At 49.6% G+C, this 27,194-nt stretch overlaps 8 protein-coding genes across 8 annotated transcripts; 4 read left to right on the top strand and 4 right to left on the bottom strand.

The window, feature by feature from the left end:
• Positions 1-688: 688 nt before the first annotated feature.
• Positions 689-1,597, bottom strand: GIQ15_05359 (neuronal calcium sensor 1; the record flags this gene model as incomplete). Its single annotated transcript, XM_033552776.1, has 4 exons — positions 689-868; positions 932-1,227; positions 1,293-1,378; positions 1,587-1,597. 4 exons carry the CDS (start codon positions 1,595-1,597, stop codon positions 689-691), a joined length of 573 nt encoding a protein of 190 aa, XP_033406506.1.
• A 745-nt stretch (positions 1,598-2,342) lies between these two features.
• GIQ15_05358 (uncharacterized protein) lies at positions 2,343-3,350 on the top strand (the record flags this gene model as incomplete). The annotated part of the gene is made up of 1 exon (XM_033552775.1): positions 2,343-3,350. One exon carries the CDS (start codon positions 2,343-2,345, stop codon positions 3,348-3,350), a length of 1,008 nt encoding a protein of 335 aa, XP_033406505.1.
• Positions 3,351-3,759: 409 nt separating this feature from the next.
• Positions 3,760-5,597, top strand: GIQ15_05357 (polyamine transporter 4; the record flags this gene model as incomplete). The annotated part of the gene is made up of 5 exons (XM_033552774.1): positions 3,760-4,763; positions 4,819-4,943; positions 5,005-5,117; positions 5,178-5,307; positions 5,368-5,597. 5 exons carry the CDS (start codon positions 3,760-3,762, stop codon positions 5,595-5,597), a joined length of 1,602 nt encoding a protein of 533 aa, XP_033406504.1.
• Positions 5,598-7,526: 1,929 nt separating this feature from the next.
• Positions 7,527-10,576, bottom strand: GIQ15_05356 (EVI5-like protein; the record flags this gene model as incomplete). The annotated part of the gene is made up of 4 exons (XM_033552773.1): positions 7,527-8,886; positions 8,969-9,325; positions 9,403-9,998; positions 10,064-10,576. 4 exons carry the CDS (start codon positions 10,574-10,576, stop codon positions 7,527-7,529), a joined length of 2,826 nt encoding a protein of 941 aa, XP_033406503.1.
• Positions 10,577-11,682: 1,106 nt separating this feature from the next.
• On the top strand, positions 11,683-13,398 carry GIQ15_05355 (acyl-CoA dehydrogenase; the record flags this gene model as incomplete). Its single annotated transcript, XM_033552772.1, has 9 exons — positions 11,683-11,760; positions 11,838-11,995; positions 12,076-12,133; positions 12,209-12,294; positions 12,351-12,416; positions 12,500-12,752; positions 12,817-13,140; positions 13,197-13,292; positions 13,342-13,398. 9 exons carry the CDS (start codon positions 11,683-11,685, stop codon positions 13,396-13,398), a joined length of 1,176 nt encoding a protein of 391 aa, XP_033406502.1.
• A 746-nt stretch (positions 13,399-14,144) lies between these two features.
• GIQ15_05354 (cwl1) lies at positions 14,145-15,866 on the top strand (the record flags this gene model as incomplete). The annotated part of the gene is made up of 8 exons (XM_033552771.1): positions 14,145-14,190; positions 14,248-14,305; positions 14,379-14,493; positions 14,591-14,669; positions 14,750-14,781; positions 14,844-14,961; positions 15,036-15,232; positions 15,306-15,866. The coding sequence occupies 8 exons, from the start codon at positions 14,145-14,147 to the stop codon at positions 15,864-15,866; spliced, it is 1,206 nt and encodes a 401-aa protein (XP_033406501.1).
• An 814-nt stretch (positions 15,867-16,680) lies between these two features.
• GIQ15_05353 (putative APSES transcription factor Xbp1) lies at positions 16,681-18,520 on the bottom strand (the record flags this gene model as incomplete). The annotated part of the gene is made up of 4 exons (XM_033552770.1): positions 16,681-17,774; positions 17,837-17,921; positions 17,976-18,091; positions 18,178-18,520. The coding sequence occupies 4 exons, from the start codon at positions 18,518-18,520 to the stop codon at positions 16,681-16,683; spliced, it is 1,638 nt and encodes a 545-aa protein (XP_033406500.1).
• A 3,126-nt stretch (positions 18,521-21,646) lies between these two features.
• Positions 21,647-26,968, bottom strand: GIQ15_05352 (DNA topoisomerase II; the record flags this gene model as incomplete). The annotated part of the gene is made up of 6 exons (XM_033552769.1): positions 21,647-22,933; positions 23,093-23,368; positions 23,425-26,103; positions 26,163-26,450; positions 26,511-26,852; positions 26,921-26,968. The coding sequence occupies 6 exons, from the start codon at positions 26,966-26,968 to the stop codon at positions 21,647-21,649; spliced, it is 4,920 nt and encodes a 1,639-aa protein (XP_033406499.1).
• Between the last annotated feature and the right edge of the window lie 226 nt (positions 26,969-27,194).

The raw sequence follows: 27,194 nt of genomic DNA, 5'->3' as shown, positions 1-27,194 counted from the left end.
CGTCTCCATTCTTAAGCGCGCGTACTTTTCCTGATACATTGGCCTCCGATGTTATTCTCCCCCTTTTTTCTTGTGCCTGCCATGTCTATTCAATGACGGGGCTCCTTTTCACGTCTCCATCATCCTCCCTTCCAAACCTAGACTGGGGTTTGAGTCTCTGTATTAGTATCCCCTTTGCACTTTAATGACTGAAGCTGGCAGGTTGATTCTAGATCTATGATAACTATTTTGATGAAAATACAAACACTACACACCCTCGTTTAATTCTGTTAATAATGTGTGAGCTAGAGTAATAGGTGGTTTAGAGCTGCTATTTTGAACAATCCTCTATACCACGTAGAAATATAATACTGGTGTCATGGCGAGGATATTTATTCCCACAAACAAAGAGTGTGTGGCCAACGGGCAAAACGCATATAGAGCAACTAGAGGTTAACCAATAGCACCTGCATTGACCAAACAATGTAGTTGGGCGTGCGATCGGAGGAGGTGATAGTGTTTCAGGGGGATAACTGAGATGCGTGTGAAAATAATTGCAAACATAACCATCGAACAGCATCAGCGAGATGTGGACTTTTTAGTAAACCACCAATACGAGAGAAAAGACGTCACGATGTAGGATGATCAATTGAGACGGGGAAAGGAGAACGAGCGAGATAAGCATTGCCACGCCAGCCCTACGATCAACCTATACCAATCCATCGTACAAGGATAGGGCGCTCACTATAGTCTCGTCTCGTTTGCTGCCCTCCTTGAACTCGTTGATGTCTAGACTACCGTTTTCATCCTTGTCCATCATCCGGAATATCTTCTGTACACGCTTTTCCGGAGTGTCTTCGTCCTCAGGGAGTTTGACCATGGAGCCAACCTACGGCCAGACATTAGTATCATTCCGCATAAACGGCCGCCTGTGATTGAGGGGTGGAAGTACCATCTTGTAAATAGCCTCGACAATAGCAAGCATCTCTTCATAGCTAATCTTACCATCTCCGTCGATATCGTAAAGCTGGAATGCCCAGTCGAGCTTATCCTCCATCTTGCCCCTAGAGGTCACGGACAGGGCACAGATGAACTCCTTAAAATCGATCATGCCGCTCCCGTCGGCGTCAAACACGCGGAAGACATAGTTTGCAAACGACGACGGGTCACCAAAGGGGAAGAACTGTCGGTATATCTTTTGGAACTCTTCCTTGGTGAGGGTGCCGGACGGGCAGTCTTTCAAGAAGCCTGGTATGCGGGGGGACTCGTTCAGCGGGAGTGCAACCACCAAGGAATATATCTGCCCAACTGACCTTTATACCATTGCTGGAGTTCCTTCTTGTCGAAATGTGTTGATCTCTGGAGCTCCTCGAGCTGGCTCGGTGATAATTTGGACTGTCTGCAGGGGTAACCAAGTCAGTACGCCTTCAAGATAGCCAGCGAAGAAGACGGTAATGCCTCTATTTAGATGCCAGACAACATAGAGCCATACTGGCCGGTATATCAAACAGAGACATCTGGGATATAGGAACCAGCCCCGCGGAGGCCAGGAGACCAGGAGACCAGGAGACCAGGAGCGCGGGGGACGCCCACGGCGGTAGACTCACGATTTCCCCATCCTTCTCGATCCCTTGCACAGGGAATAGCAGGTATAGCCTTCGATTTCGTGCAGGAAGCGTGCGCCTGGCGCCTGGGAAGATGCGTGGTGTCGCCGAGAGTATGGCTGAGGCTCTCGATCGGCGGCAACTAGGCGGCTCGCGGGGTAGATATAGATGAGTTCGGGCGTCGAGAGCGCAGGGCGAGGAGGGCGAAGGGGTGAAGCGACGGTGGCGATGGGGATGCAAGAGAATCAAGCTGGCAGCTGTGTCTGCAGGAGATTAGGGAGACTTGGAGATCGGGACTGGGATATCGCTGTCTCAAGATCGCGGGAGGGCGAAAGAAGGAGGGAGGAAGAAGGTTACGGCTGGCACGTAACGTTACTTAGGTACGACAGCCATACACTCCAGGCAGGACTGTTACAGGACTGAGATATGGTCAGTTGCATCTCATTCTGTTCCATTATTCATCATCTAGGCTGGTTCGCTCTAAGAGTGGCATTAACCTGGTTATCTATTTATCTAGTTAAAGACTAGGTTAAGACTAGTTAAAGGTTGGTTAAAGACCTAGTTAAGGCTAGTTAAAGCGTGGTTAAAGACTTAGTTAAAGACTTAGTTATGCTAGTTAAAGGTTGGTTAAGCTAGTTAAGAGTGATTAGTTAAGCCTTAACTGGTGGTATATTACATAAGCAATACTCAAACATCTAGAGACGAAGAGACGAAGGGAAGAGAAGAGAGAGCTATCACAACAGCAATTGATGAGATGCCATGGATGCTGAGATACTAGCACCTCTCACCTCTCTGGAGGCCCGGCTCAACACCCTCCTCGCCGCCATCACCTCTACTCCCACCGCCTCTGGAGCTCCGGCCGCGACGGTCTCCCTGCTCGAAGCCGACGATGCGCTGACCGGTGCTCTGAAAACACTCAGGGTACACCAGGCAAACTACTCCAAGATCCTTCGACTACGTGCTGAAGCTGTCAGCCTCGAGGAGCGGGTTCGAGAGACCGTGCGGCAGGTGGGCGAGCTGGGAGACGAGATATCTGCGGCTGCTGGGGACGATGAGGACTCGGACGAGGACAGCGATACTGCAGGCGAAGCCGGGAGTGACCTTGATATGGGAGATGCCCGTACGTCGGACGAGAAGGAGAGCGATAAGCTACGGAAGAATGAGGTAGATTACAAGTTGCTCCTCGGGTTCGCCAGGCGGATCAGCAAATACAATAACGAAGCTGCTGCTGATGCCTCGAGCACACGGATGCCTCCAAGGGAGCCAAACGAGGACAGAGAAGGGCAGCCAGAGGCCAACGGGAAAGGAGAAGAGGACAGATCAGCTCAGGATCAGGGGCAGACGGGCGTGGGCATCGCGTCACTCCCGCAAGACACCGTCTCCTGGTTGGACGAAACCGCCAATTGGACTCGGGTCATGTCTGCTCTGCCTTATCCGAGCGAGGACCGCATCCGCATGGGACTGATGGGCCAGCTGAATGCCGTTGCGGCCGCGGAGGGCAAAGACGTCGACAAGGAGGTCGACCGCGTCCTCGCGGCTGCAGGACAGAGGAACTCGCCAGAGGATGAGACGGAGACGTCACAGCAGCAGGCTGTTGCAGACGTTGATACTGGAGCTGGTGGGATCAGGGAGCCCGCACAGCAGCAGCCAGTCGTTGCTCCCATCAACCATCAAGCGAGGAACAGCGGTGGCCATGTTGCAGAACCTGTGAATGTGAAGCCAAAGCTGGATCTTGACCTGTATGACCCGGATGAAGACGATATGTGACCTCTTTTTTTATAGGCCATGCTCCTTCCATCTGGCAGCTTGCTTTTACCGTTGTTTACTTCCTTATATTGTATGGCAGGCGCTGCTTATATACCCCAATAGACCCTTCTTCTTCTTCTTTCGCCATCTTGCCCTATATTGCACTGTTCCTTCCATACGCCAGGAGAGAATAGCAAAGAAGGACTTGGCTTTGGCCTCTCTCTCTCTCCCACATAAGCATATCAGCTTCTGTTTATGCTACTGGGGATACTCTGATATTAGTCTTATTCTATAGATTATCAGTGCATTGGTTATCAGCATGTCGGGTGAAAAAGCTCCCAGGATACGAATCGATACGAGCAATAATCGACATTCGAATAGCCAGATCGGCGAGGATACAGATACACTATCCCACCCTTCCGAAAAGTCGATGCCGGAGAACGTAGAGACAGTGGAGACCGTCTCTTCTAGCAGCAGCACCGGCTACCCCCAAATGGGTAACAATTTCAAGCTAGATGATGAACGGACTCTGGCCCTGAGAACAGCTAAGATCGAGGTACAGGAATCAGAAAACTACGACAAGCTGCCCTTTTCCTTTCCCTGGTGGAAGAAATGGACGATCCTGGTCATCATCTTCCTCGTCCAGGTCTCGATGAACTTCAACACGAGCGTCTACGCCAACGCTATCGCCCCCATGGCCGAACACTTTTCAATCACCGAAGCCACCGCCAGACTCGGCCAGATGGCTTTCCTCATCGCCTATGCATTTGGTAGTGAGCTCTGGGCGCCGTGGAGCGAGGAACTCGGGCGCTGGCCTGTGATGCAGCTCAGCCTGCTCCTGGTCAATATATGGCAGGTTCTCTGCGCACTCGCGCCCAAATTCTCCTACATCCTTGCCGGCCGTACCCTGGGGGGACTGTCTTCTGCCGGCGGCTCGGTCACGATGGGGATGATAGCAGACATGTGGGAGCCGGATAGGCAGCAATACGCGGTCGCTTTCATCGTTCTATCTTCGGTTGCCGGCTCTGTTGTCGGTCCCATTGCCGGAGGGTTTATGGAAGTCCGCCTACACTGGCGATGGAACTTCTGGATCCAGCTCATCCTTGGAGCTGCCGTCCAACTCGCCCATTTTCTCCTTGTACCAGAAACTCGCTCGACCATCGTCTTGAATAACCTGGCGAAAAAACAACGGAAATCGGGAATAGCCAAAGTTTACGGTCCACGAGAGCTTCGTCGCTCTAACCTCGCCCTAAAGGAGGTCATTACAATCTGGATCCGCCCCTTTAGCATGTTCATCCGCGAGCCGATTGTGTTATTCCTTTCCCTTCTAAGTGGATTTAGTGACGCCCTCATTTTCACCTTTCTTGAGTCGTTCAGACCAGTCTATAGCCAGTGGGGATTTGAGACCATCCAGATTGGCCTTGCCTTTATACCGTACGTTTTGCGTCCTACAAATTTGACTATTATGTTACTGATATTTACTATACAGCATCATGATCGGCTATTTCCTTGCATACTTCTCGTTTTTCCCTATCATCATGAAAGACAAAAGGGCCATGTCGAGGAACCCCGACGCTCTTGAGCCTGAATCACGCCTCTGGTGGCTTCTTTTTAGTAAGTAATACCTGTACCTGCAGTCTTTGGGCTATGTAAGGCTAACACCTGGGTCTCTTAGCTGCTCCACTAGAAACGATTGGCCTCTTTGGATTTGCATGGACAAGCATGGGCCCGCCCGCAGTGCATTGGTTTGCTCCAATGTTTTTCTCGATGCTGATTGCAATTGCAAATGTGAGTACGATCGTTTTTTTCTATGCCCCATCCATTGCAGCTGGGTTAATTGATTCATAGTATTGCATCTATATGGCCACAATTGACTATATGGTCGCCAGCTATGGTCCATACTCTGCGTCAGCTACGGGTGGCAACGCTCTGGCAAGGGACTTTTTAGCAGGCATAGCCGCCCTTTACTCTACGCCCAGTAAGTAAATCCTGTTACCCTTAACATATCTATAGAGCTGACCGCGGTTATGGTGACAAGTGTATCGAAGTATCAAGCACAAATACCGTCTCGAAATACCTTCCACTATCCTAGGTTGTATCTCCTTCCTCGTCACTATACCCATATACATCTTCTACTGGAAGGGCCCTGCAATACGCGCAAGGTCAAAGTTTGCGCAGGGTGTTGATCGTAATAGAAAGGAACTTAGGCATCGCCGCGCTATCCACCAGAGGAGTTCTCTTGACGCTGGAAAGTCGACTGATGCCTAGCAGCCGTCCAAGATTTGGTATGTTTGAAGCAACCCGAGTTTTACTGCTTACCTGATCGCCTAATGTCAAGCGCAGTTGGCAGTTTACTCGGATTCAGTGACGATATGCATGAGCATAGTCGAGCAGTGGTTATCATCATCATATGCTTCGTTTTTCGCCCCTGTTTTATTATCGTGTATAATATCTGGCGTTTGTTTTTCGTTTCCTGCTCTACTTCTTTCGCCTAGGTTATAGGGTATAAAGCTGTCCCCTTGGACGGGGAACCTCTATCATTAAGTTAAGCGTACCGAGATTTGAATAGACATAGGCAAAGGCCTTCCCACCCGCCGGATACATCAGTCTCAGAAAATAGATTTACAAGCCTAGACTGGGCAGTGCTAGACGGAGTACGAGAGAGATAAGTCAAAAATAAAAAAAACGTACTCCATGCGCTATGCGAAAGAAATCATCTCTTGTCTCTATCAAATACACCAACGTCCTCTCCAGTCGTACAACCAATACAAAACATCTCCGTTAAAACAAAATAGACCCGGAGTGTAAATTATTTGCGCTGCTGAGAGCATTGCACATTAATTCCATGTGTCTAGTGCCCTCCTCCTAGTACTCCCCAGTCTGCACAGAGGCCGGCTCTATCCTCAGCACCTCCGTTCTAACAAGAGAAACAGGTTAGTTAAGTCCAGATATATCAAACTGGGCTATTCTCCTACTCACCCGGCAAAAACACTTTCCACCAAATCGAGTGCAATGTTCCTGGCGCGTACATGGTGTATCAATTGGACATTTCCCTTGCTAAACACCATCCAGAAGAAACTGAGATTAGTTGTGCAAACTCATCGGCAAATGAAGCAAAGAGTACTTGACTTACCTGAGCAACTACAGTGCTGGGTGTCTGGTTCGCGGGCAATGCCAGAGACATGCTCACAGACATCACGGCGAGAATCAACCAAGCCTTCATGTTGACTGATCTTGAGGTTGAAGTACGGGGATAGAGTAAATGTTTTGTTTTGATGCTTCAGGGTCACCGATTTGCGAGTTGTAATTATCGAGCTTGGAGCAAAGGTTCTGCATGGGGAAACAATGGGATATTTATACCACAGGCTTCCCTTTTAGCATCACATACTTGCCAGAATTATATTCCTAGACAGGCTGACTAGTGAAGCCCGGCGTGTATTCTATTGTTGAACTAGTAGTTTTTCCGATTCGCGTCCAACCAAGGCCCATTCGCGCATCGGAGGTCCCTGGAGCACAGGTTTCAGACCCAGGACAAAGCGCTAAAGGAGCAGACCTTAAGGGTGGATAGTTAAGGCAGGATATCCATTTAATGCATGATTCTTTATCCTTACATCTTTGTTTGGTTTATTTTCAAGTATGTGTTTAGGTTGCCAGGAGTAGCTTTTTGTTTCAGGGGCTATTTCCGTGCATCTAAGCGCCAGCTTCTATGACCCTTGCAAAAGCACACAAAGTTCCCAATAACCAATAAATTCCTACTTGCCAGTTCACAGCGAACTATTTTTAGCCTGATAAATGAAAGGGATATATATAAATACATGGCTGAACCAATTGCGAGTGAAATAATGCATAATTAAGAGATTGGCCAAGATCAAGAAGAAAGCAATGCCAAGAAAATGAATGAAGAATCCGTGATAAGGGTATTTGTACAGACTGACACCAATAGTAAAGGGATATATCTGTGTAATCGCTATGCTGGCAATGATGCGGTGATCCCTGGGAGGGCAGGTTCAAAAAAGAAAGTAAATAAACCCAAATAGTCCTAAAATAGCTGAGGACTTTGCAAATGCCAGAGTAAAAACACCCTAGAAAATGTGGTGCAAAATGAAAGGTTGGCAATATTTGTATTAGTATGTCAAAGTATGAACTTTTGTTAAACGCAAATGATTTGAAGGCAATAAAACAGCGAGGAGGTAGGCCTCACTTGGAGTCGGGAATGACTGCGCTGGTGGTCGACGTTGTGCGTCTGGTCCATCCTGTAAAGAAGCCGACGGACGGGGATGGATTTGGCGACTTCGGCGGTGCTGTTATATCTGGTGCTGTCTTCGATCCTGTGACCAAGATGCTAGGGCTGGTGTCGCCTGGAGTAGAAGGCGAAGTTGCGGCCGCAGAACGACTCACCAGCCGCTTAAGAGTTTCCAGTTTAACCTTCATCTCCTCGAGCTCCTGTCGCGCGATCGCTTCGGACGTCTTCGAGTTCACAAGCTCCAGAAGGAGGCCTTCTTCGTCGCCGGCAAGCGACTTTGGAGCTCCCAAGCTACTGGTACGCTTCGAAAATGTGGTGGACTTGGGTGAGCTGGCTTTTCCAAGTTTAAATTCTCGTAGGCCATTAGCAGACTTATCGTCCTCTGATGCAACCGAATCAGGCCGCTCGGTCTGGATCTTGGAAAGAGGCGGCTTTCTTGTCCGTAGCTCTTGTATTGTTCGTTCAAGCCGCTGCTTTTCCCTGTGAGAATCTTGTACTCGGGCCCGAGCCTCTTTCAGCTGGTCTTTAAGCTGATTATTCTGTTGCTCGTGCTCATCAATAGTCCTACCCATGCCCTGACACCTGGTCGATTCAAGTTCGTATTTGCCTTTCCACATTTCAACGTCGTCGAGAAGCTGTTGTTTGGTCTGCACCATCGACATGCGTCGTGGCTCTGTTGATGAGAACCTTTCATCAGCCTTGACAATGAGCTCGGCGTCTTGCTGATCAGTTGGTAACTTTTTGATGAGGGAGAGCATTTGAGCAGAAACCAGCTGGTCTTCCTTGCGCTCCTCTCGTTCTTGTTGTAATTGCTTAGCGAGCGCTGCCTGCTCTCGCTGCATGTCCGTAAGGGCAATGAGGAGGTCCTCTATCTGGGAGTGTAAATCCTTGTCACTGTTATGCGGACGCTGTGGTTTTGGCTTTGGCGTTGCATGCTCGATACTGGAGCTCGGAGGGGTTGAAGCCTCAGTTGGAGCGGTGCTGGCATCTGAGGTCGACGACTCTAAGGAATTGAGAGTTGAAGCCATGCTCTGCTTTGACGGGGTACGGGTAACACCCATAAGTGGGCTTGATCCAGGCGTTGGAATATCAGGACTCTGGGCAACCGATTTCACAGAACTGTGCGAGCTGGACCCGGCCCAGAATCGGCCGAGGAATCGCGAAGCGATAGCTTGAAGCTGAGGGAGCGACACGCTTTGTGCATTACCCTGGGCCTCCTGATACTTCACCTCAAGAGCGTGCAGGCTTTCGTGCGTCACTAATGAGGTGAGTGACACAAAGTCCGCAACTAGATCATCGGCATTGCATGCGTACCTACATTCAGAAGAGGTGAGTAAAACCAGGACACTCCCATCTATGGATTGTTGGGTAATATCAGCTGTGTGGAGGTACTTACGGATCCCATAAGCTCCGAGATAGCAGCAGTTGCATGGCGTCTTCAAATTCCGTGCACGCCAGAATCCGATTCTGGTTACGTTGCATAAGGGATAGGGCGACACGCATCAAGGTCTCACAGGCTCCTTCGAGAAGGAGAACATCGTATATTCGAAGAAGCATAGGCAGTGGGCAAGTAACGGCAAAGAACGACAAGAACCATTGTGATACATAGACTGGTTCTATTTTGAGAGCATCAAGATGGGCGTAAAGTTCCGGCGCGTGATGCGAAAGGAGCGACTGGAACTGATAGATACGGAGATGGAGGCCGGATAAAGTTGGCAGGAAACAGGATCGCAAGTCATAATGGTCCATCAGTCTGTGATATAGATGAACATAAAGGAATTAGCATGGACTGACGACAACAGAAGGGGTTTCTATTGATTGAATACAAACCTGACAAGGACACAGAAAGCCTCTGCTTCACTCATATGCATCAGCAACGGGCCAACGACGAAGCCAAGGCCCTGGCAGTAGCCGATCTTGCTGTCGTAAAGGCTGAAGCACTTGAGTACTCTGCCTAGCATCTGTTGGCCTTCCCCAAGCGGATCTCGAAACATCTCCACGTTGGGGAAACTTCGTCCGATATCCTTGCCAATGAGACCCTCGTACGGGCTAGTTTCACCGCATAGCTTTTCGAATTCGTCATGGAGATGTGAATCTCGAGCTCCAGCTATGCTCGGCCAGACGACACCCCTAAGCGGCGGCGGGACACCCCCTCGAATCTTATGCGAGGTGAGGGTGGGTAGCCGTTGGGCGGTGCGAGGGTAATCGGCAACCAGCGCAGCCCAAAACTCCAGCTCGGTCATCTGGGGAGCCGGCAGCTGGGAATACCGCAGTGAAGATCGAGGGTCATTGACTAGGTCCTTTAGCTGCTGGATGGAGGGCGGTCTGGAGCTGCGGAGTGATGCCTTTTTTGCGGATGCCGACTTTGGGTCGGTGGCTAGAGCATTGTTTTCCTGCTCTAGTCGTGCGAGGAGCAACGTTGTCGACTGTTCATTCCCCCGGTCAGCTATACAGTTTAATGGCCCAATTCCTGAGACATTGAACAACTTACGACATCATCCCCTGATGCCTTGGACTCGTTGACTTCCGTTTCCTCCAAGCCGGCCCAGTCAACGCTGCGGCTATCCTCCGTGTCTGGCTTATCGGTCCCGTTGATGCTTCGTGCTTTGCTGGAAGAGGCTGCCGACGGAGTCCTTGAGTGTGGCTCTGACTCTGGCAGTGGCTTTTCGAGCTCCTCGAGCTCCTCTGGCTCTTCCATGGCTGGTCTGATGTCGTCTTCAACGAGCCCTTGCTCATCCTGTGTTTCATCCGTGCTTCCCAGCTCGAAGCCTACGGTGCTGACGCTGTCAGGGCAGTATACAGCATCAGATAACGAGGGTCCCTCCCCCGATATCCTGGGCCCCGTATGCCTATCCGAGAGTGGCACGGTCACCATCGAGTCTGTCGGTAGAGGCCCGCGTACTTCGTGGTTCTGCGAGGATGGGCGGGGATCCGAAGGCGTAGACAGCACAGGAGTCTCCATGTCCACCGAACCCCGAAGTTTTTCTGACTGGTCTTCCGCCATTGTGTGAGAAACGAACGAATCAGTCGGTTAGGTGCAAGCTGGCCGTTGTATAGAAATCGTGCGTTGACGATCCGGGTAGCTATGTTGCCATGGGGCGCCCGGCAGCAGACGAAATGAGGGGATGCCAGCCGTATCCAGCGGCAGCTGCAGCTCGACGAGAGAGTGAAAATGAGCGTGGGAGGTGTGAACGAAGTCCAAAACATTCGTCCTTGAACGGCTTTCGAGCTTCTTGATACATCGAAAAGATAAGGGGTTCGCCATGCTGACTAATACGCTATTGGCCACTAGTCACGTGGAGACAGGAGGCCACGGAAATACAGCGAGAATACAGCGAGAAACGCGAGAAGACATATCAAGACGTTATTATATGAGGTAGGAGTGTATATAGTGCATAGAGTGTGCGGTGTCGCTATCCTGCCGTCCGGAGGGGCTGTTGCGATGAATACGGGTGATAGACAATGGCTGACGGATAGCGCCCGTTGAGCCTTCTTGCACCCAGGGACCCCTGCTTCATACGCCAGCTAAGGCCGCCCGTCTAAGCTGTCGTCTAAGCTGTCATCTAAGCTATCGACTAGGCCGTATAATGTATTGAGTACTGGCGATGTTATTGTAATTGTTATATAGAAACTCGCGTCAACGTTTTCCCGAAGCCTCGGCATTAACGCGCAGCCAAGAAGAGACGAATATCCCCCTGTTGGCCGTGTCTCTCCTGAACGCCGTCACTAGACTCACGGAGCTTGCCTTTATTCTCTTGCCGGGGTTGAGAGACGCCCTACGGCACGCTAAGACCTCGCATCTTTCTTCCCGCGTGTCTGCTGCCGTTTTCGCCGCGGGCGGATTGTCCCGAAGCCAGGATCCCTAATTGCCGAGTGCCGTGGCCTATATAAACATCGCATCCATATCTCGCTTTAGGCAGCAGAACATACCCAGACACGGCGATGGGTTCACGATTCCCCTGCTCGCCGAGGAGCGTTTTTCAACTCTTTAACCGTTCATCGTCGGGGTTGAGCTATGTGACGGCAGGGATCTCACATGGCAACGCTGTAAACCGTTGGACTTGGTCCACCCAGAGGAGACAGTTCTCCGTTTCACAGCCCAGCCGGATCATGGACCTGAGCTGCTTTACGCCGGAACAGTTGATGGTTCGCGAGTCGATCAGCAAGATCTGCTCTGCCTTTCCAGACGTACGTCCATGGCAGGCGGAGATGTGTGCAAGATGAGGCTCTCCGACTGTCCAGTATATTTAATGACTTTTGAATAGGAATACTGGGCCGAGCATGACCGAACAGAGGAATACCCCCACGAGCTACATGCTGCACTGTCCAAGGACGGTTGGATAGGCATTGCCTTGCCTGAAGACCTGGGGGGCGCCGGGTTAGGCATCTCAGAGGCTACCATGATGATGCAGACTATCGCCCAGTACGGTCCGACTGCTAGCTATTCTTCTTTACTTTTTGGCGGTAGGACGGGCATGATACTAACGTTTGAGTGTGCGACAGGAGCGGAGCTGGCCTGGCCGGCGCCCAGTCGATCCACGCAAATGTTTATGCTACGCAGGTAAGATATGAAGTATCGGATTCACACAGAAACGCCGCATATACTAAGTGCGGGGATGTTAAAAAAAAATTATAGCCGGTTGCGAAGTTCGCGTCCGAAGATCAGCGGAAGAGGATGCTACCTCGCCTGATTGCTGGAGAATGGAGGACCTGTTTCGGAGTGTACGCCGCTCCCTCAATCGGGTTGCCTCGATACATCAGAAGCTGACCGATCGTAGCACGGAACCAAACACCGGCCTGGAGACGCTGAAACTTCGGACCGTAGCGGCAAAGGATGGCGACTCGTACAGAGTGTCTGGGCAGAAGATGCAAGTTGAGGGAGCAAAACATCTATCGTGGCAGTATGGGGGCTAACTATCCGGTATAGTTGGATATCATCAGCTCAAGTGGCACAGAAGATGATTCTCTTGGCTCGAACAACGCCCCTCGACGAAGTAAAGAAGCCTTCAGAAGGGCTGTCGCTCTTTTTTATAGACTTTGACAAAACCGCGCCGGGCTTGGATTTACGGAAGATTAGGAAGATGGGAGGCCGCAGCGTGGACGCCAATGAAGTCTTCTTTGACAATTATAGAATACCTGCCGATAGCCTGATTGGAAAGGAGGGCGAAGGGTTCAAGATTGTAGGTGATCCAGCCGATCCTTTCGTCATGAGGCTCGGCGGTGCTGACTTTTGAGGCCGTGTAGGTTTTGCATGGGATGAATGCGGAGCGATGTCTTCTCGCAGGCGAAGCATTAGGCCTGGGATACGTCGCCCTAGAGAAGGCGGCAAAGTATGCCAGAGAGCGAATCGTGTTTGGGCGTCCGATCGGCCAGAACCAGGGAATCGCCCACCCACTCGCGGCAGCGTTCATGAACCTTGAAGCCGCAAAGTTGGCAACATACCACGCCACCAAGCTCTACGACGGGAGTAGAACCGACCCGTCCATCGGACAGCAGTCCGTAGGCATAGCGTGCAATTCAGCCAAGTATCTCGCCGCCGAAGCTGCCTTTGCCGCCTGTGAGAGAGCAGTAAGTCGTGCCCCTCTGCTGTTGAGAGAGAAAGCAGACTGACAGGGCCATAATAGGTCCTCACGCTTGGGGGGATGGGATACGCCCAGGAGTATCATGTTGAACGATATCTGCGGGAGTGTTTTGTCCCTCGAATTGCGCCCATCAGCCGCGTATGTTAACCCTTCCCCTGGTAGACGGCCAAGCTAACGGAGGTAATAGGAGATGGTCATGAATTTCATCAGCGAAAAGGCCCTTGACCTGCCTCGAAGCTATTAGGCCAGGTCCGGGGTACTTCAAGCCAGAGAATGTCCACGTATATAGACCACGTATATGCCCTGTAGTTCCGCAGTAAATAAAAGACCCCTCATAGTTGCACCCTTCTGCGTTCCTCCAACGAGCTCCCCTGGCAAGCTGTCTAAACCGGTCACTGTCTCACATCCAGGCCAGGGCTAGAAGCTGTTGCACCGTATTCCATCATCGTCGGACATCGACCAGATCTCGACGGACGTCGGCCAGGCACCGTTATTCTCTTCTCTCGTGTTCGCCTGATGCCCAAATACTCGCCAAGTGACGTTATGGCAGAGCATCCCTGCCTGGTCGACCTGCTGGGATCTTGGTCTGGATGTTGCATTTATGCACGCGAGCGACCAAATGTGCCAGAGCGCGTCAGGCAGCAACAAGGACATCTCTAGCCGTAGAGAGTAGATGTAGAGGATGCAGAGTACGTAGAGTAGAGAATAATGTAGACATGAGGTAGAGTAGTGATGTAGTGATGTAGTGGTGTAGTGATGTAGGTAGAGAGAGAGATGTAGAGAGAGTATTGCATCACATGTTTCATCGACTTGTTTTTTCTTGCTTATAACTTCCACTTCCCACACAAAACACCCAGGACGTCTCCCACCACCGTCCAGACGAGATATCGCTGCTCATCGAGAACTGTTACCGACTACAGGCTGCTTGCTAGACCCTGACCGGAGAGACCGGACTGCTTGCACGTCGCACCGGGGCCCTAGATCTATAGAATGGCCACCAACGCGGCCCAGCTGGGCGACCGCCCACAGTCATCAGGTAACCCCTATTTCAGTCCATTTCTCCCAAACGGTTGATATCCCCTATTCGTTCCAGCAGAGACAGGGAAAAGGCCCTCTCGGACATGTCTGTCGAGCTCTGGAAAAGCAGTAAGGTGAGTGCTCGTCGAGTTATAGCAGTCCGGCTTCCCTCGTCCGTTAGCTGATATCGGAGCTTTGGATCTTTAGTTTACTCGTCAATATCCTCCGGAAGAAGCCTGGAACGACCTTTGGATTCTCATACGTGGACACTAGGAGCACGGAGTGGATTGTTTTGATCGATACGGAGCTGTCACTGACAATGGTATGGGCAATGGGAACGAACCCCCTGAGACAGATGTGGACTGTCGGATAATACGCAGCGTTGGACTTGCTGGCTGACGAGACATGGATACTGCTAGATGTCGGATATAGGAACGACCAAGCCCGCCATTAATGGCACCTCCTCTACTACCCCGCAGGCTTCTCAGCCGTTGACCCGTATGTGGCTCGCCTCCTACACCCGCACGCTCCTTGCTGGTCCATCCAGAGCTATACAGACTAAACAATCTCTCCCGCAGACTACCATTCGAAACTATACAGCTTGTTGAGTGTGAGCACTGCCCCTCCCTTCGACCGATACGGCTTGTCTTGGGATACTTATATTCGATATAGTGGGAACGGCCGAGTGCAACAGCTAGCTCCTTTGCAACCGTTGTCCTCTTCATAGTTGCCAGCCGATATCTGCCCCTCATCCGGTGGACGTTGAAGTTCCTTTACCTCGCTTTGGGAGGTAGGTTTATTCTCACCCGGGGAAGCTCTGGCATTTCTGCATCGATTGCATACTCATCAGGCAATTTCATTCAGTGACCGCCTCCGCTGAAGTTGGAGGCCGCCTTCTCTTCTCCCGTGGATTGACCAGCGCCTCACGTCCACGCAAGTACTATACTATTCCAAAGGACACTGTTGAGAGCTTTTTGGAGGACCTCGAGAACCTAGTCGATTTCTTCCTCATCGAGTTCCAACGCATCCTCTTCGTCGAGAACCTGACATACACAGTTTCCGTATGTATCCCCACCACGCTCCAGCCAGCTGCTAGCACCCCATTTTAACCTGTGTGTTTTTTTTTTTTTTTAGGCATTTGTTACTGCTCTCATTTCGTACTGGCTTGTAATGTTCCTGCCCCTATGGGGTTTGGCTCTCATTGCTACCTGCATTGCCTACTTGGCCCCCCTGGTCTACATCACCAACAAGGAGTTCATCGATAGCCAGCTTGGAAACGCTCAAGAAATTGTCGCCACTCAAGCGTCGCATGTGAAGGAGATGGCTGAAACTCAAACTGCACAGGCCACTGGCATTGTCAAGCAATATGTAGGCGACTATCGAGCTAAGGCCAATGGATACATCGGATCGTCTAGCGCTCCCGTACCTGCTATCACCGCGCCTGAGACTGCAATTGAGGCGACTCCCAAAGCAGTCCCTGAGACCGTTCACGAATCTGTTCCTGAAACCGCCGCCATCGATGCCTCCGAGCCAGAGGTCCCAAAGACCGAGACACTTGACAAACTCCCCGATCTGCAGGAAACCCCTGATTTGCGGGAAGTGGCCCATGCAGATTTTCCTGAAGCTCCTAAAGACGAACCCGTTGGCGAAGTCAACGACGCAGACAAAGGTCCAGAACTGATCCAAATTGCATAAACAAAAGACCCTCCGCCCCATGTTCACTACCAGCATGGACGCTTCTCCCCAAAGTACGCATGAGCCGTGTGCTCGAGAAGTCCCCTTTTTCTATTATCGCCGCCTGCACTTGCACGACGGATTACACCCCCGCCGGGACAAATTTTCATATTCAACTTGAGCGACCAACTCCATCCACTACCCAATTTTTAATTCTCTTATTGTCATAAAAACTATCATCGTTGTGTCATCCTGGATGTTTAGGTCCTTGGTTTCCATCCACTCTCTCCCTTTCTTTTCTTTTTATTTCACTTGTCCTTGGTTCTACTCGTACATCTGAGGCTATCAAAACTGCACTTCTATCATTTCTTTGTGTTCTGTTGTTCTACTTTCTTGTACCAACCTATTTTTCAGCCCTTTTATCCAATTATTAATGAGTATAGCTAGCCAAAAGTATGTGGATTAATGAATAGGAAATTGAAAATTTCGTCCGTGTACTCCGTATTATTGTAAGTATAAGGCCCTGTGAGTGGTCCGTGGGAAGCCTGGTCTTATTTAATAACTCTGTCATACATAAATGAAAAGTGATAGATATTAACTTGATGAATAGGAGATGAAATTCCAAATTTAAGGGTAACCAAAAGTTAAGTGAAAGTAAAGAAAAGCATAGATCCTCTGGTCCACTTCATTCCTAGTCAAACCGCCGTCGATGCATCCAATATCACTGCTAGAGGTAGCTAGGTCCGTAAAAGAACCAAAAAACGCCAAAAAAAACACAAATGGCCAAATAGAAGCTCACCTTCCAACAGAACTCCAAGATATAGTAACTCCCTTTTTATGCTGATGCACGTCTTCTCTTCCTTGCTGGATCCTCATCTACGGTTGCCGCGTTGTTTCCTCCAGCTTCCTGCATATGCAACTTCATCAACATGTACGCAGCCCGAGCATCGTTTGTCAGAGGAACGGGGGATTGTCTCCCTTCAGACTCTAGCTTCGCTTCTGCCTCAATTTTCTCTTCAGGGGCCCTCTTCCCTGATTCGCTTCCTAATTCTTCAGGCAACGAGGCTGACTCTTTGATATTTGAATGTCCGATGCCGCTCTCTGTCTCCCTTCCGGCACCCTCTAGCAGTTGGTGTGGCGGGCATGGGAGTGAGTTGTGGTCGGGCCTCGTCGGTACATCATCTTCATTCTCTATTCCAGCCTCGACTGCAGATTCACAGGTATGATTTGATTTGGACCATTGAGCACGTCGATCGTTTTCTACGTCATCTTCAGAGGCTGATTCATCAGTGCCTTCACCGTCGTCGTCACCATCATCGCTCTCTTCCACATCATCGAAAGACTGCCTCAATGAACCATAGTGCATGGTTTGATTGTTGGTAAGCCTCGAAAATGAGGCAATGATCTCCTTCGGGGAAGGTAGAATAGTACCCTTTGAATTTGTTGTCGAGCGTCTGAAAGCTTGAGTAGATCGTGGCGTGTTAGCCGGCGTCCATCCACTGTTTGGTAACATGGAGGGCGAGTAGGGTTGGTGTCGGTAATATGATGGAATCTGGTGTTGATGTTGGCCCCTACTATCAACCTCCATGACATCCTCGTCGTCAGGCCTGCCGCTATGGCCTTTGGGTCGCAGTCTTTTCATATTGGTTTGTTGTTCAGCCCGCGGTTTTAAAGGTAAATAAGAGACATTTGAGCCTGGAATTCGACTTGAGGAAGATTTCTCAAGTTCCATATTGCGGTATTGGAGTGCTGTGATTGTCGCAGATCGCACGATGGCGGGATCGATAATCATTCGGCCAAACATCTCATCGCTTGGTGGAATACACTCGGAAAGGAAACCTACCCCAAATAAGGGAGTTAACGCATACCGAATCTTCCAGCAGAAGGTGGCAGCAACGGCCTTCGCTGCCTCAAATGGCATCCAATACCCTACAAATCACCGATCGTTAGCAGGTTAAGGTAGCGCCTTGTAGTATTACAGAAGAGCATACCTTGTGCCGCCAACGCCCCTCCAGTTATGCTGTGACAGATTTCTCTGAGCCCAGGGTTGGCATTCAACATTTTTGCCGGTGCAGTCTGAGAAAAATACGTTCAGTATCAGCTCAGGAGGAATAATGGGGGACGGCATACCTTTGAATAGTTATTACATCGGAATAGCGAGGTTGTCCGAACCAGGCCAATATTGTAGTCCCACATCACTGTATACACTTTGTCGTCGCCCGGAATTTTGAATTCGTATTGGAATACTATCGCATGGTTCAGTTAGAATCTCCCATGAATATACAACTGACGTTAACCTTGGGTTAACGTTGGGCTAACTTTGAGATCTCACCTTCGAAGCTTTCCCTCCCCGTCTTTTCTAAAAAGGACTTTTTCTCGCTGTTGTAAGGAATGTGTCGAGGGAACTCTGTAATATGTCCCATCGGGTGAATCTCGAAGGTCCTGTGCGCCTCGGCCAATTTTTCATCCTGATATTCGCAAGGAGGGTACTTGAGCTGGCCCCTGACCCGTCCCCTTGTAAAAACCGCCGCATCTTTGGAGATCTTTTGCTTCTTTTGCCTAAGTGGAGGAGACTGGCACCCTCTTTCATTCTGCTCAGAGCATGGCATTAGGGCCTTATGGTTCTGCTGGGAAGCATCCGGCTCCGGGTTGAGGAGCGACGCAATAGATGTCATCGCGGCTAGGGTTTGCCTGGAACGTAGATCCCTCAGACTATAGTTACCCGTGAGATGGATTGTAGTCTGAGATCAAAACCGGTTCAACTGTAGAATTGTACAAGACGGAGAAATTGAGGAAGTGTCACAACGGATGGCGCAGTTTCGATAAAAATATAGTTGACGAACAAGGAAAGGAAATGGCAGCGGGATATCCTCTCCTCACATCTAACATCAGCAGTCAACGGCAGTTGATAATGAAGAAGATTTGAGACAGGATTAGATGATAAAGAAAGAGTGGTGAAGCTGAAAGGGGATATAGAGCTGTAAAGGTGTGGGAAAGGAAGGCTTAGGCCTGGTGCAGGACATTGCATCTAGCATAAAAACGGCATTGCGGTTATTGACGTTAGAGGATGAGGGCTTAGTATGAAGGAAGTGAAATCACACCAGCGGCAAGATTTCTTTTCGGTATCTTCTTTTGCTTCTCCGGAGGCCTCTATGCCGGTCGCTTTGTAAGGACGGTCCGATACCTCTAGGGTAAAACTGGGATAGAAAGACCGGCCACACCCATTAGGTACTATGGGGACTTATGGGCCTAATGTAACTGTTTGTTTGTATCGTGCAAGGAACCACTCATACTCCATATCTAGCATCGAGGCAACCTACCACAGTTGGGCAAGCGGTGAAGAATGAATGGGAATTAGAAGGCTGTGGGGTTTGACTGGCGCAGGTCTCACTAAAGAAGACGCAAAATATTGTTTGGCTCAGTTGAAGGCCAGGAAGCATCAACGGTCATTTGCAATATTGGATACATTCTGCCACATAGCTAACTCTGAAAGCTGCTAGCTGGGAAGCTTTTTGCAGGTCCCCCTTACAATCCCGAAATCAGGGGAACCTGCGACATTATTCCGATGGAATTTTTTCTTCCTCCCTTGCTTTATCGGAAAGGAAGACGTATATGCGTAGTGACGTGCATGGAGCAGCCTCCAGACTAGCGTTATGGGGGGAATGTGAGAATTCAAGGGTATATTCTGCTAGTATGGCAAGCATCCCATTCTCTCTAGGCAGCCGATGGGTGTGCTCCATCGAGGAGGATGGCGTTTCAGTCAACATATGCGGCTACCCGAAGATTGATAGGTGGGCAACACAGGTTCCTCAGGCACTTGGAAATAGGGCGTTTCTTAGGCAGCGCCTCATTCAACGTCCCTTAACAACCTTGTAGTATAGCCCTTTTTTTCTATTATCATTTTTGACGTTGGACTCATTTATCCCACGATTCCCACATGGGGATTAACCTTTAAATTCCCAGGCTGCTCTCTTTCAATTTTCATCACTTTTGCACTCCCGCGTTCAATTTGTGTGACATGGCGGAGTCATGGCAAGTTCTTTGGGCTCTATCCGCTTCAGCAAAACTCTATGCTGTGGCAATGAGCCATGAAGGCATCTCCCTTGTTCTATTGTTAATTGTTATCCCATCTCACCTTGGTTATTCAATTGGCCATGCATAAAAGGTGCTTTCATCGGAGCTAGCGCCATCTGACCAGCAGTTAGGGTGGGTCAGGATCTGATGGACATGCCGATAGAGAGCCCGTATGGCAAGCGTGGATTCTTGCCAAAGTTCGCCCGGCCAAGACAGAAAGGGAAAAACAGCGGTTGCCTGATCCGCGGGCGCGTGGTGGGAGAATGCATATCTTGAAAGCTCGTGTCACGGGTAGGTACATATCTGACCCCACAGTTTCGACTCAACAAGATCAGTATGGATACTGAGAATGGATAAGATGGCAAACATGGCCTACCTGGCCAGAGTCCTTTGGGAAAAGCAGGCTGCCTAGCGCGTCAGGTTGGGCCTCTGCGAATGTGTCCCCTGAGGCTCTACATCGGAAAGCTTTGAAGCATGGAGTGTAGATTCTTGGAATTAACAAGAGCCATATTTCCAATATGCCCCTTGGTAGTTGTGCGACTTAAACGACACTCGATAGAAAACCCATCCTATCCGTGATAGCATTCGCAGCTCATGTCCCTCAAGTCGGGGGATATACATCATGCCACTGCCATATCATGTAGGCCTGCATTATCATCTGTATATCTGAAGCCTTACAGGAGGCTATACGCAAGTACTCCGTAGACTTGGGCTTTAAAATTAGTAACTGGTCTCCAGTTCTGATATTCAGGGTGCAAAATACCTTTGCTTCCCACACAGCTTCTAGACGGGAAGCCTGAATGTGAAACACCTCATGGGTAGAGATAGTAAAAACGAAAGGATTTATACCCGTCTTTCCGCCCCTAAAGACTCCTCGTTCCCAAGGGTCAAGGGGGACGGATGGACTGATGCCCACACCACCAGGCTCTCCTCGCTATACGCGTTTTTGCCAATTTTAACCACTATTCAGGCTCAAAATGTAAGTCAAGGCGCCTGCGAAGAAGTCTAGCAAGGTATTCCTTATCCCTAGCCGCAAATTCCTCGAAAACATAGAGCCGTTGCTTCTGGAGCTGGAGTCGGGGTTGAGGATACGTTATGGTGAGGTTGGGAAGTGGAAGTTGAAGTTGGCCAACAAGAAGCAACCTCATCACGGTTAACTAAGAAAAGTACATCTTTCAGGCCGCACGGAGTACAGTCCAACAGCTTTCCCCGGATTGACGGATTCTTCGTCCATAAACTATAGTCCTTTAATTTAAGTATCTCCCGACGGCGAGGAAGTTTCAAAAATAGTCGCCATTCTAGAACCGTTGGGTTCCTTAGCGATGAAATGAGGAGTGTATAACTAACCGCTTGCTCCCAGGTTGCTGGCACAACGACCGCCCAAGGCCTCCCAGAGTCGTACGTGAACGGGAAACATGAATATCTGATGCGTGGTCGCGCGTGGCCTTTCACAAGAAGCGACGGGCGTGTGGGGGGTACACTGCAGCTGGGGAATACAGAGTCTAGATATACGGGGGAAACTTGCTTCGATATATCCATACGAAAATTATAGAGGATGATAACAGTACATAAACCCTCGAATGCATCCATACAGCTATAAATCAATAGCAAGTTGCAGAAAATACCTAAACCATGGCCTCCCCCCAAACACCATCCGGCAACCTGTTCCCTCACAAGAGTTGAATACCATACTCCGGTCAAACTATGCCCAGTAAAATACAGACCGCTTAGTCCGAAAAGTCATCGCTCGAAACTGCTCCATCCCCGTCTGCTTCGCTACTATCGTCATCTTCAATGGCGTATACTGGCTTTTTGACTGTTGTAGCAGCACGACGCGCAGGCCGCGCCCTACTGGATGCGGGTTTCACGTCTTCCTCCGGCTCAGAGTCGAGTATATCGTTTGCCATAGCGTCGATGTCATCGTCAGACAAATCGTCAGCAAGCTTCTTAGTCTTGGCTTTTTTGGAAGCGTACGCTTTAGCTGCAGGTGAAAACTGCACTGTCTTTTTGACCGCGGCAGGTGCTGCAGTGGTCGTCTTCTTTGGACGCCCTCTCGCGGCGGCCGTAGCAGTCTTTGCAGCGGGCTTGGAAGTGGCTGCTTTAGCTTTACTTATCGGTTTAGCGGCAGGCTTGGGATCTTCATCCATGTCATCCTCCAAGTCTGAGAAGACTTTGGTTTCCTTCGGCTTCACGAGTAGAGATCGCCTCGGTGAATTCTGAGGGATAAGCTTCGAATAGTCGGTTTCGTCTGGGTCAAACTCCAAGGCATCCTTGGTCGATTTGGCCGCGGGTTTTGCGCCTCCAACTGCGGCCGGACGAGAGGGCTCAGAGAACAGTGTCCTGGCCTCGGAAGCCGGGTCTGCTTTTGTTTTACCAATACCCTTAACCATGGTGCTCACATCAAAATCGTCATTCCCCTCACTCTCAGACGTGCTAAAACCATGATACTTCTTAGGTTCTTGTTTGGCTCGAGCTCTCCGCTGGGTAGCGGGCTTGGGAATCATCTCAATATCCGAATCATCTTCGACAACTGCAGGTTCTTCTTTAGGAGGCGCCATCTTTGGTTTGGGCTTTTCTTCCGGCATTGAATCAATGTCCATGAAGTCCGCATCGCTTAGCACATCGGCAACAGGAGCGGGTTTAACAGCTTGAGCTGCACCTCGGGGCTTTGGCTTTGGCATAACCTCAACATCAAATTCGTCTGAATCATCCGCCCCATCGACAGAGACCTTTTCTTTGGGCTTTGGCTTCGGTTTACTAAGGTAGTCAAGGAGGCCTCCCTTGGGCTGCACACGCTTGACAGTTGCCTTCTTCCCCTTGGGGGCATCGAAGTCACTGTCATCACCCGCATCGGCTTTGCGCTTTTTACTGATTGTTCCCCGAATACCGGTTTTGACCTTTGCTGACAACCGTCTGCCTCGCCCAGCAATTTTCTTGCGACGACTTTCTTCGTCTTCAAGCTGAAATCTCCATTCAGTAATGAAATCGTCAAGGTCCTTTTTCCACAGGTCCTCCTTGGACAATTTGATCAGCGAATCGACTTCCGTTTCTTTTTCTCCAATCTGGCGCCGCAGTTTCTCCACTCGTTCTTGAGTAAGAGACCACAGAGGCATCTAATGAGGTAAGTATTAGTTTCGAATTGTAATCGAGTATCAAATAAAAATAGCACTTACACTTAACAGGTAGTCGTAGGCATCTTGGGACAGGGTTGCATCGGCCCCTTCCTCCTCTTCCTCCTCCTCCTCTTCAACAAGCTCGGCGATCTCACCCGCCTTTACGGCCTCTGCTATTTTCGGGAAAGGCTTGAACCCCTTCTCTTTCAGCTCCTGAATAAGAACGGCTTTCTTCTTCTTTGAGATCACTAGTTTGCCATCGATAATCATTTGGACGAAGCGGGCCTGGTTGGTCAGCTTATCAAGTTGGAGTTGAAGTTGCGAAAGCATATGTTGCTACACGAGTGTTAGACCATATTTGTTTACCCACATACTGAATAGAATAGACATACCTTCCGTTGCTCATATAATTTGATACGAACAGCATAAAAAGCTCGTAGAATCTCCTCGGGGGTCTCATAACGAGTAATGCGACCCTCGGCGTCAAAGGCAACCATGTTTGTTGTCGTGATGGTTTTAGTAAGCTTGAATTTTTCCTCCAAGCCTTCATCAATGGACTTCTTCATATGTTTCTCGTCCATCTGGATGACAAAGTGCACATTGGTGTGGGTGTTGTAGTCCCTATAATCCTTGATGAATGAAGGAACCTTGTCAGCTTTAATAATATCCTCGAGCTTGTCCTTAAAATCCTGCGTCCAAGTTCGAATGGGCAGTTCTGTAATTTCCACCTCACTGTCCCCCGTCTGTTTGATAGTTCCGCTAAACTTATAACGGTCGCCAGATCCGGTGACCTCCCCCTTAAACCCACGGAACCATGGCTTCATTGGTTCGAGTTCTTCACCAGCCATCAGACGCTTCAAGTTGGCAACCACCTCTTCTGGGTTGTAATTTGGGATATTTGTACTCCAGCCCGTACCAATACCATCAGCACCATTTATAAGAATAAGTGGAACAACTGGGACATAGGTTTCTGGCTCAATGACTTTACCATCATCAACGTTGTTTACCAATAACGGCTCGTCAGATGGGTGGAACAAACGCCTCGCGAAGGGCGAAAGACGTGTGTAAATGTAACGAGCGCTGGCACTGTCAGCGCCACCCTGAAGACGACTTCCAAAGTTACCGCTAGGCTCCAAGCAGTTGATGTTGTTTGAGCCGACAAAAGTTTGGGCAAGCCCGATGATCGTTGTATGGAGGGAATTATCACCGTGCTGGTAGGCGGTCATACCGGAAACGTAACCAGCAAGTTCAACGACTTTGACATCCTTTTTCACATTTCGCTTAAACATGGTGTACAAGACCTTTCGTTGACCAGGCTTCAAGCCATCGACGACCGAGGGAATAGATCGTATGTTATCAGCCATGCTGAAAAGAATTAACTCTTTGTTAATGAAATCAGTATATGTGATTTGTTCTGTTGAATGATCAAGATATGTCCCAGGTTTGAATTGACGAAGCCACTCCTTTCGTTCGTCAGCTTTCTTCTTTGAGAAAGCGAGTTCAATCAGCTCAGCCTCCTTATCCTGAAGGGTGTGGAACTGCTTGAGATGCTTATCCAGGTCCTGAAAGTAGATCTGAGCGTCTTCAGTCGAACTGGTACCCAAACCCTTGTAGTACTTCTTTTCCCATTTCTTATCGTGACCATGGACTTCTTTCCATTCTTCATATTCAGGCAGAGTAAAGAAGGATTTGGTATGAGTTGGATTTTTAGGGTCACCTTTCCAGACTTTGACGATAGGAGTGATGAATTCAATGAGGAAGCCGGGAATTTTCAGCAGGGTTGGGAACGCAACTTGGAGATAATTGATGAGCAAGCCTTTGATATGACTGCCGTCATGATCCTGATCAGTCATGATCATCAAATGGCCGTAGCGGAGACCTCTGGTCTCAGTGTACTCCTTTTTATGTTGCAGACCAATGAAATTTTTGATGTTTTGAATCTCCACATTCTTGGAGATCTGGTCAACAGAAGCATCTCGAACGTTGAGTAGCTTTCCTCGAAGCGGGAACACCCCGAAGAGATCAGGTCCGACAACAGCTCGCCCTGCCATTGCCAAACCCTTTGCAGAGTCACCCTCGGTTAGGATCAGTGTGCAGTGGTGGCCGTCCTTGGTCCCAGCCTTGTTTGCGTCTGTGAGTTTTGGATTATTCATGCGGGAGCGACGATTGCCGTCCGTCTTCTTCAAAATCTGGTCGGCCTTCCTTTCAGCAAAATGGAGGATATCTTCCATAACCCGGGTCTTCATGACCTTCTTCATGAATTCATCGGACACAACGCATTTGCTGCCAAACTGACTCGCCTTGGTGGTCAGCTGCTCCTTGGTTTGAGAGGTAAATGCGGGATTGACAATTTGACAATTCACAAAGAGGAAAATGTGGTTTTTGATCTGGGCCGCCTTCAATGTGGCTCCAGTCTTGTTCTTCTTCTTCAATGCATCGGCAAGTTTGTTGCAGATTTGGTCACTGATATAGTTGACGTGCGTTCCACCTGAGGTTGTGGCGATGGAGTTGACGAACGAGACCTGTTGGAACGAACCGTCTGAGACGGAAAATCCGATTTCCCAGCGTGGGTCAGGGCTTTCTACGATTATATCATTCTTGTCGGCGGTGGGATCTTCTCCTCGTTCAGCCTTGATCGCTTTGGTGTACATCTCCATGTATTTTTTGAACGATCGGACTGGTACTTTAGAGCCGTTGAGTTTCACAGCGGTCCCACAAGTACCGGCCATATCATAGACTCGTCGATAAACCAATGCCTCGAAGTCGTTATCCATACCATCCATTCCGAATTTTTGAAAGTCCGGCTTGAAAGTGACCTTGGTATAATCGTCGGTCTTGCAGTCTGTAATCTTCGCCTTGCCCATCTTTGACATGTTATCGGTCCAGGTGAGCTTGAACTTCTTTTTCGTTCTCGAATCGACTGTTTCGATGGTGAACTCGGTACTGAAAACGTTACAGAGCTTGGCTCCATAACCGTTGCGTCCACCGGTGATCTTTGCTTGGTTATCGTTATAGTTGGATGAGGTTAATAGGTGACCGAAAATCAATTCGGGGATGTAAATTTTCTCTTTCTGCAGAGTCATTAGCATAGGAAAGATATAATGTAGGGCAGAAGATGGAAAATACATACCGCATGGATCTCCACGGGTATACCGCGGCCGTTGTTCCAAACACTGATCTCGCCTGCTTCCTTGTCCAGGGTGACTCTGATCTCGTTCATGTTCTTATCGTTTTGCTTATTGTCCGCTGCATTGACTAGAATTTCGTCGAAGATCTTGTATACGCCGGGAACGTAGGAGACTTCTCGGTACTCCATCAACTCTGTGGTAGAATTGTAAACCCACATTTGTTTCTCGGTTCGTTCGATAGAGCCGATGTAGGTGTCCGGACGTTTGATGATATGTTCCAATTGGGTGAGCTGAGGAGCTGGTTAGTGCAAGTCAAAGAATTGGCAGATAGGGCTATTGGCGACACTTACCTTTTGGTACTTATCGGACGACTCCCCTGCCCCCGCAGTCTCAGTCGTAAAGGACTCATTCTCTACGCTGGAAAGTGGCTTTGTAACAGCCTTCTTCGGCGCAGTCTTGGTCTTTTTGGAGGCGTTTGGGGGGGTACTCTCGAGAGCGTCTAGGTTATCCACCCCCGCATCCTCCATTAGAGAGTCCAACTCATCTTCAGGGTCGGGACGGGCAGCCTTCTTCGACACCGCAGCTTTCGACGTCGCTTTCGGCTTGAGGGTCGTCTGGGTCAGTTTCTTAGGCGCCGCCTTCGCTTTAGGGACGGCCGCCGCTTTCTTCGGGGCAGCTTTTGCCTTTGGTTTCTGCTCCATATCGTTAGAACCTGGACGCTGGATACGTAGAGAGAATGGGGGGTTAATTGAAGCCTCACCGGTGCAAAGTCCGAGCTAGCACCGTCGCTATCAAAATCGCTTGACATCGTGTCGAACCGCTCTCCGCGGTGTTTATAACGGTCTCAGGGGTAGATATAAGACGCAGATGAGAACCAAGCAAGCCAGGGCGTGCAGCTCAGATAACCTGGCTCTGCATGGCAGTCCGATGGATAAACGAGTGACGGAGTGTAGGCGTCTACAGAATGAAGACTTTGCTGTCTGTTGATGTTTTGTTGACTTTGACATTTCCCATTTCGTCTTTTTCTTTCCCGC

This window comes from Arthroderma uncinatum (assembly GCF_011692745.1).
Source record: "Arthroderma uncinatum strain CBS 119779 chromosome Unknown scaffold3, whole genome shotgun sequence".
Taxonomy (NCBI): domain Eukaryota; kingdom Fungi; phylum Ascomycota; class Eurotiomycetes; order Onygenales; family Arthrodermataceae; genus Arthroderma; species Arthroderma uncinatum.
The sequence above is the reverse complement of the archived record's forward strand: the minus strand, read 5'-3'. Positions and strand labels throughout refer to the sequence as shown.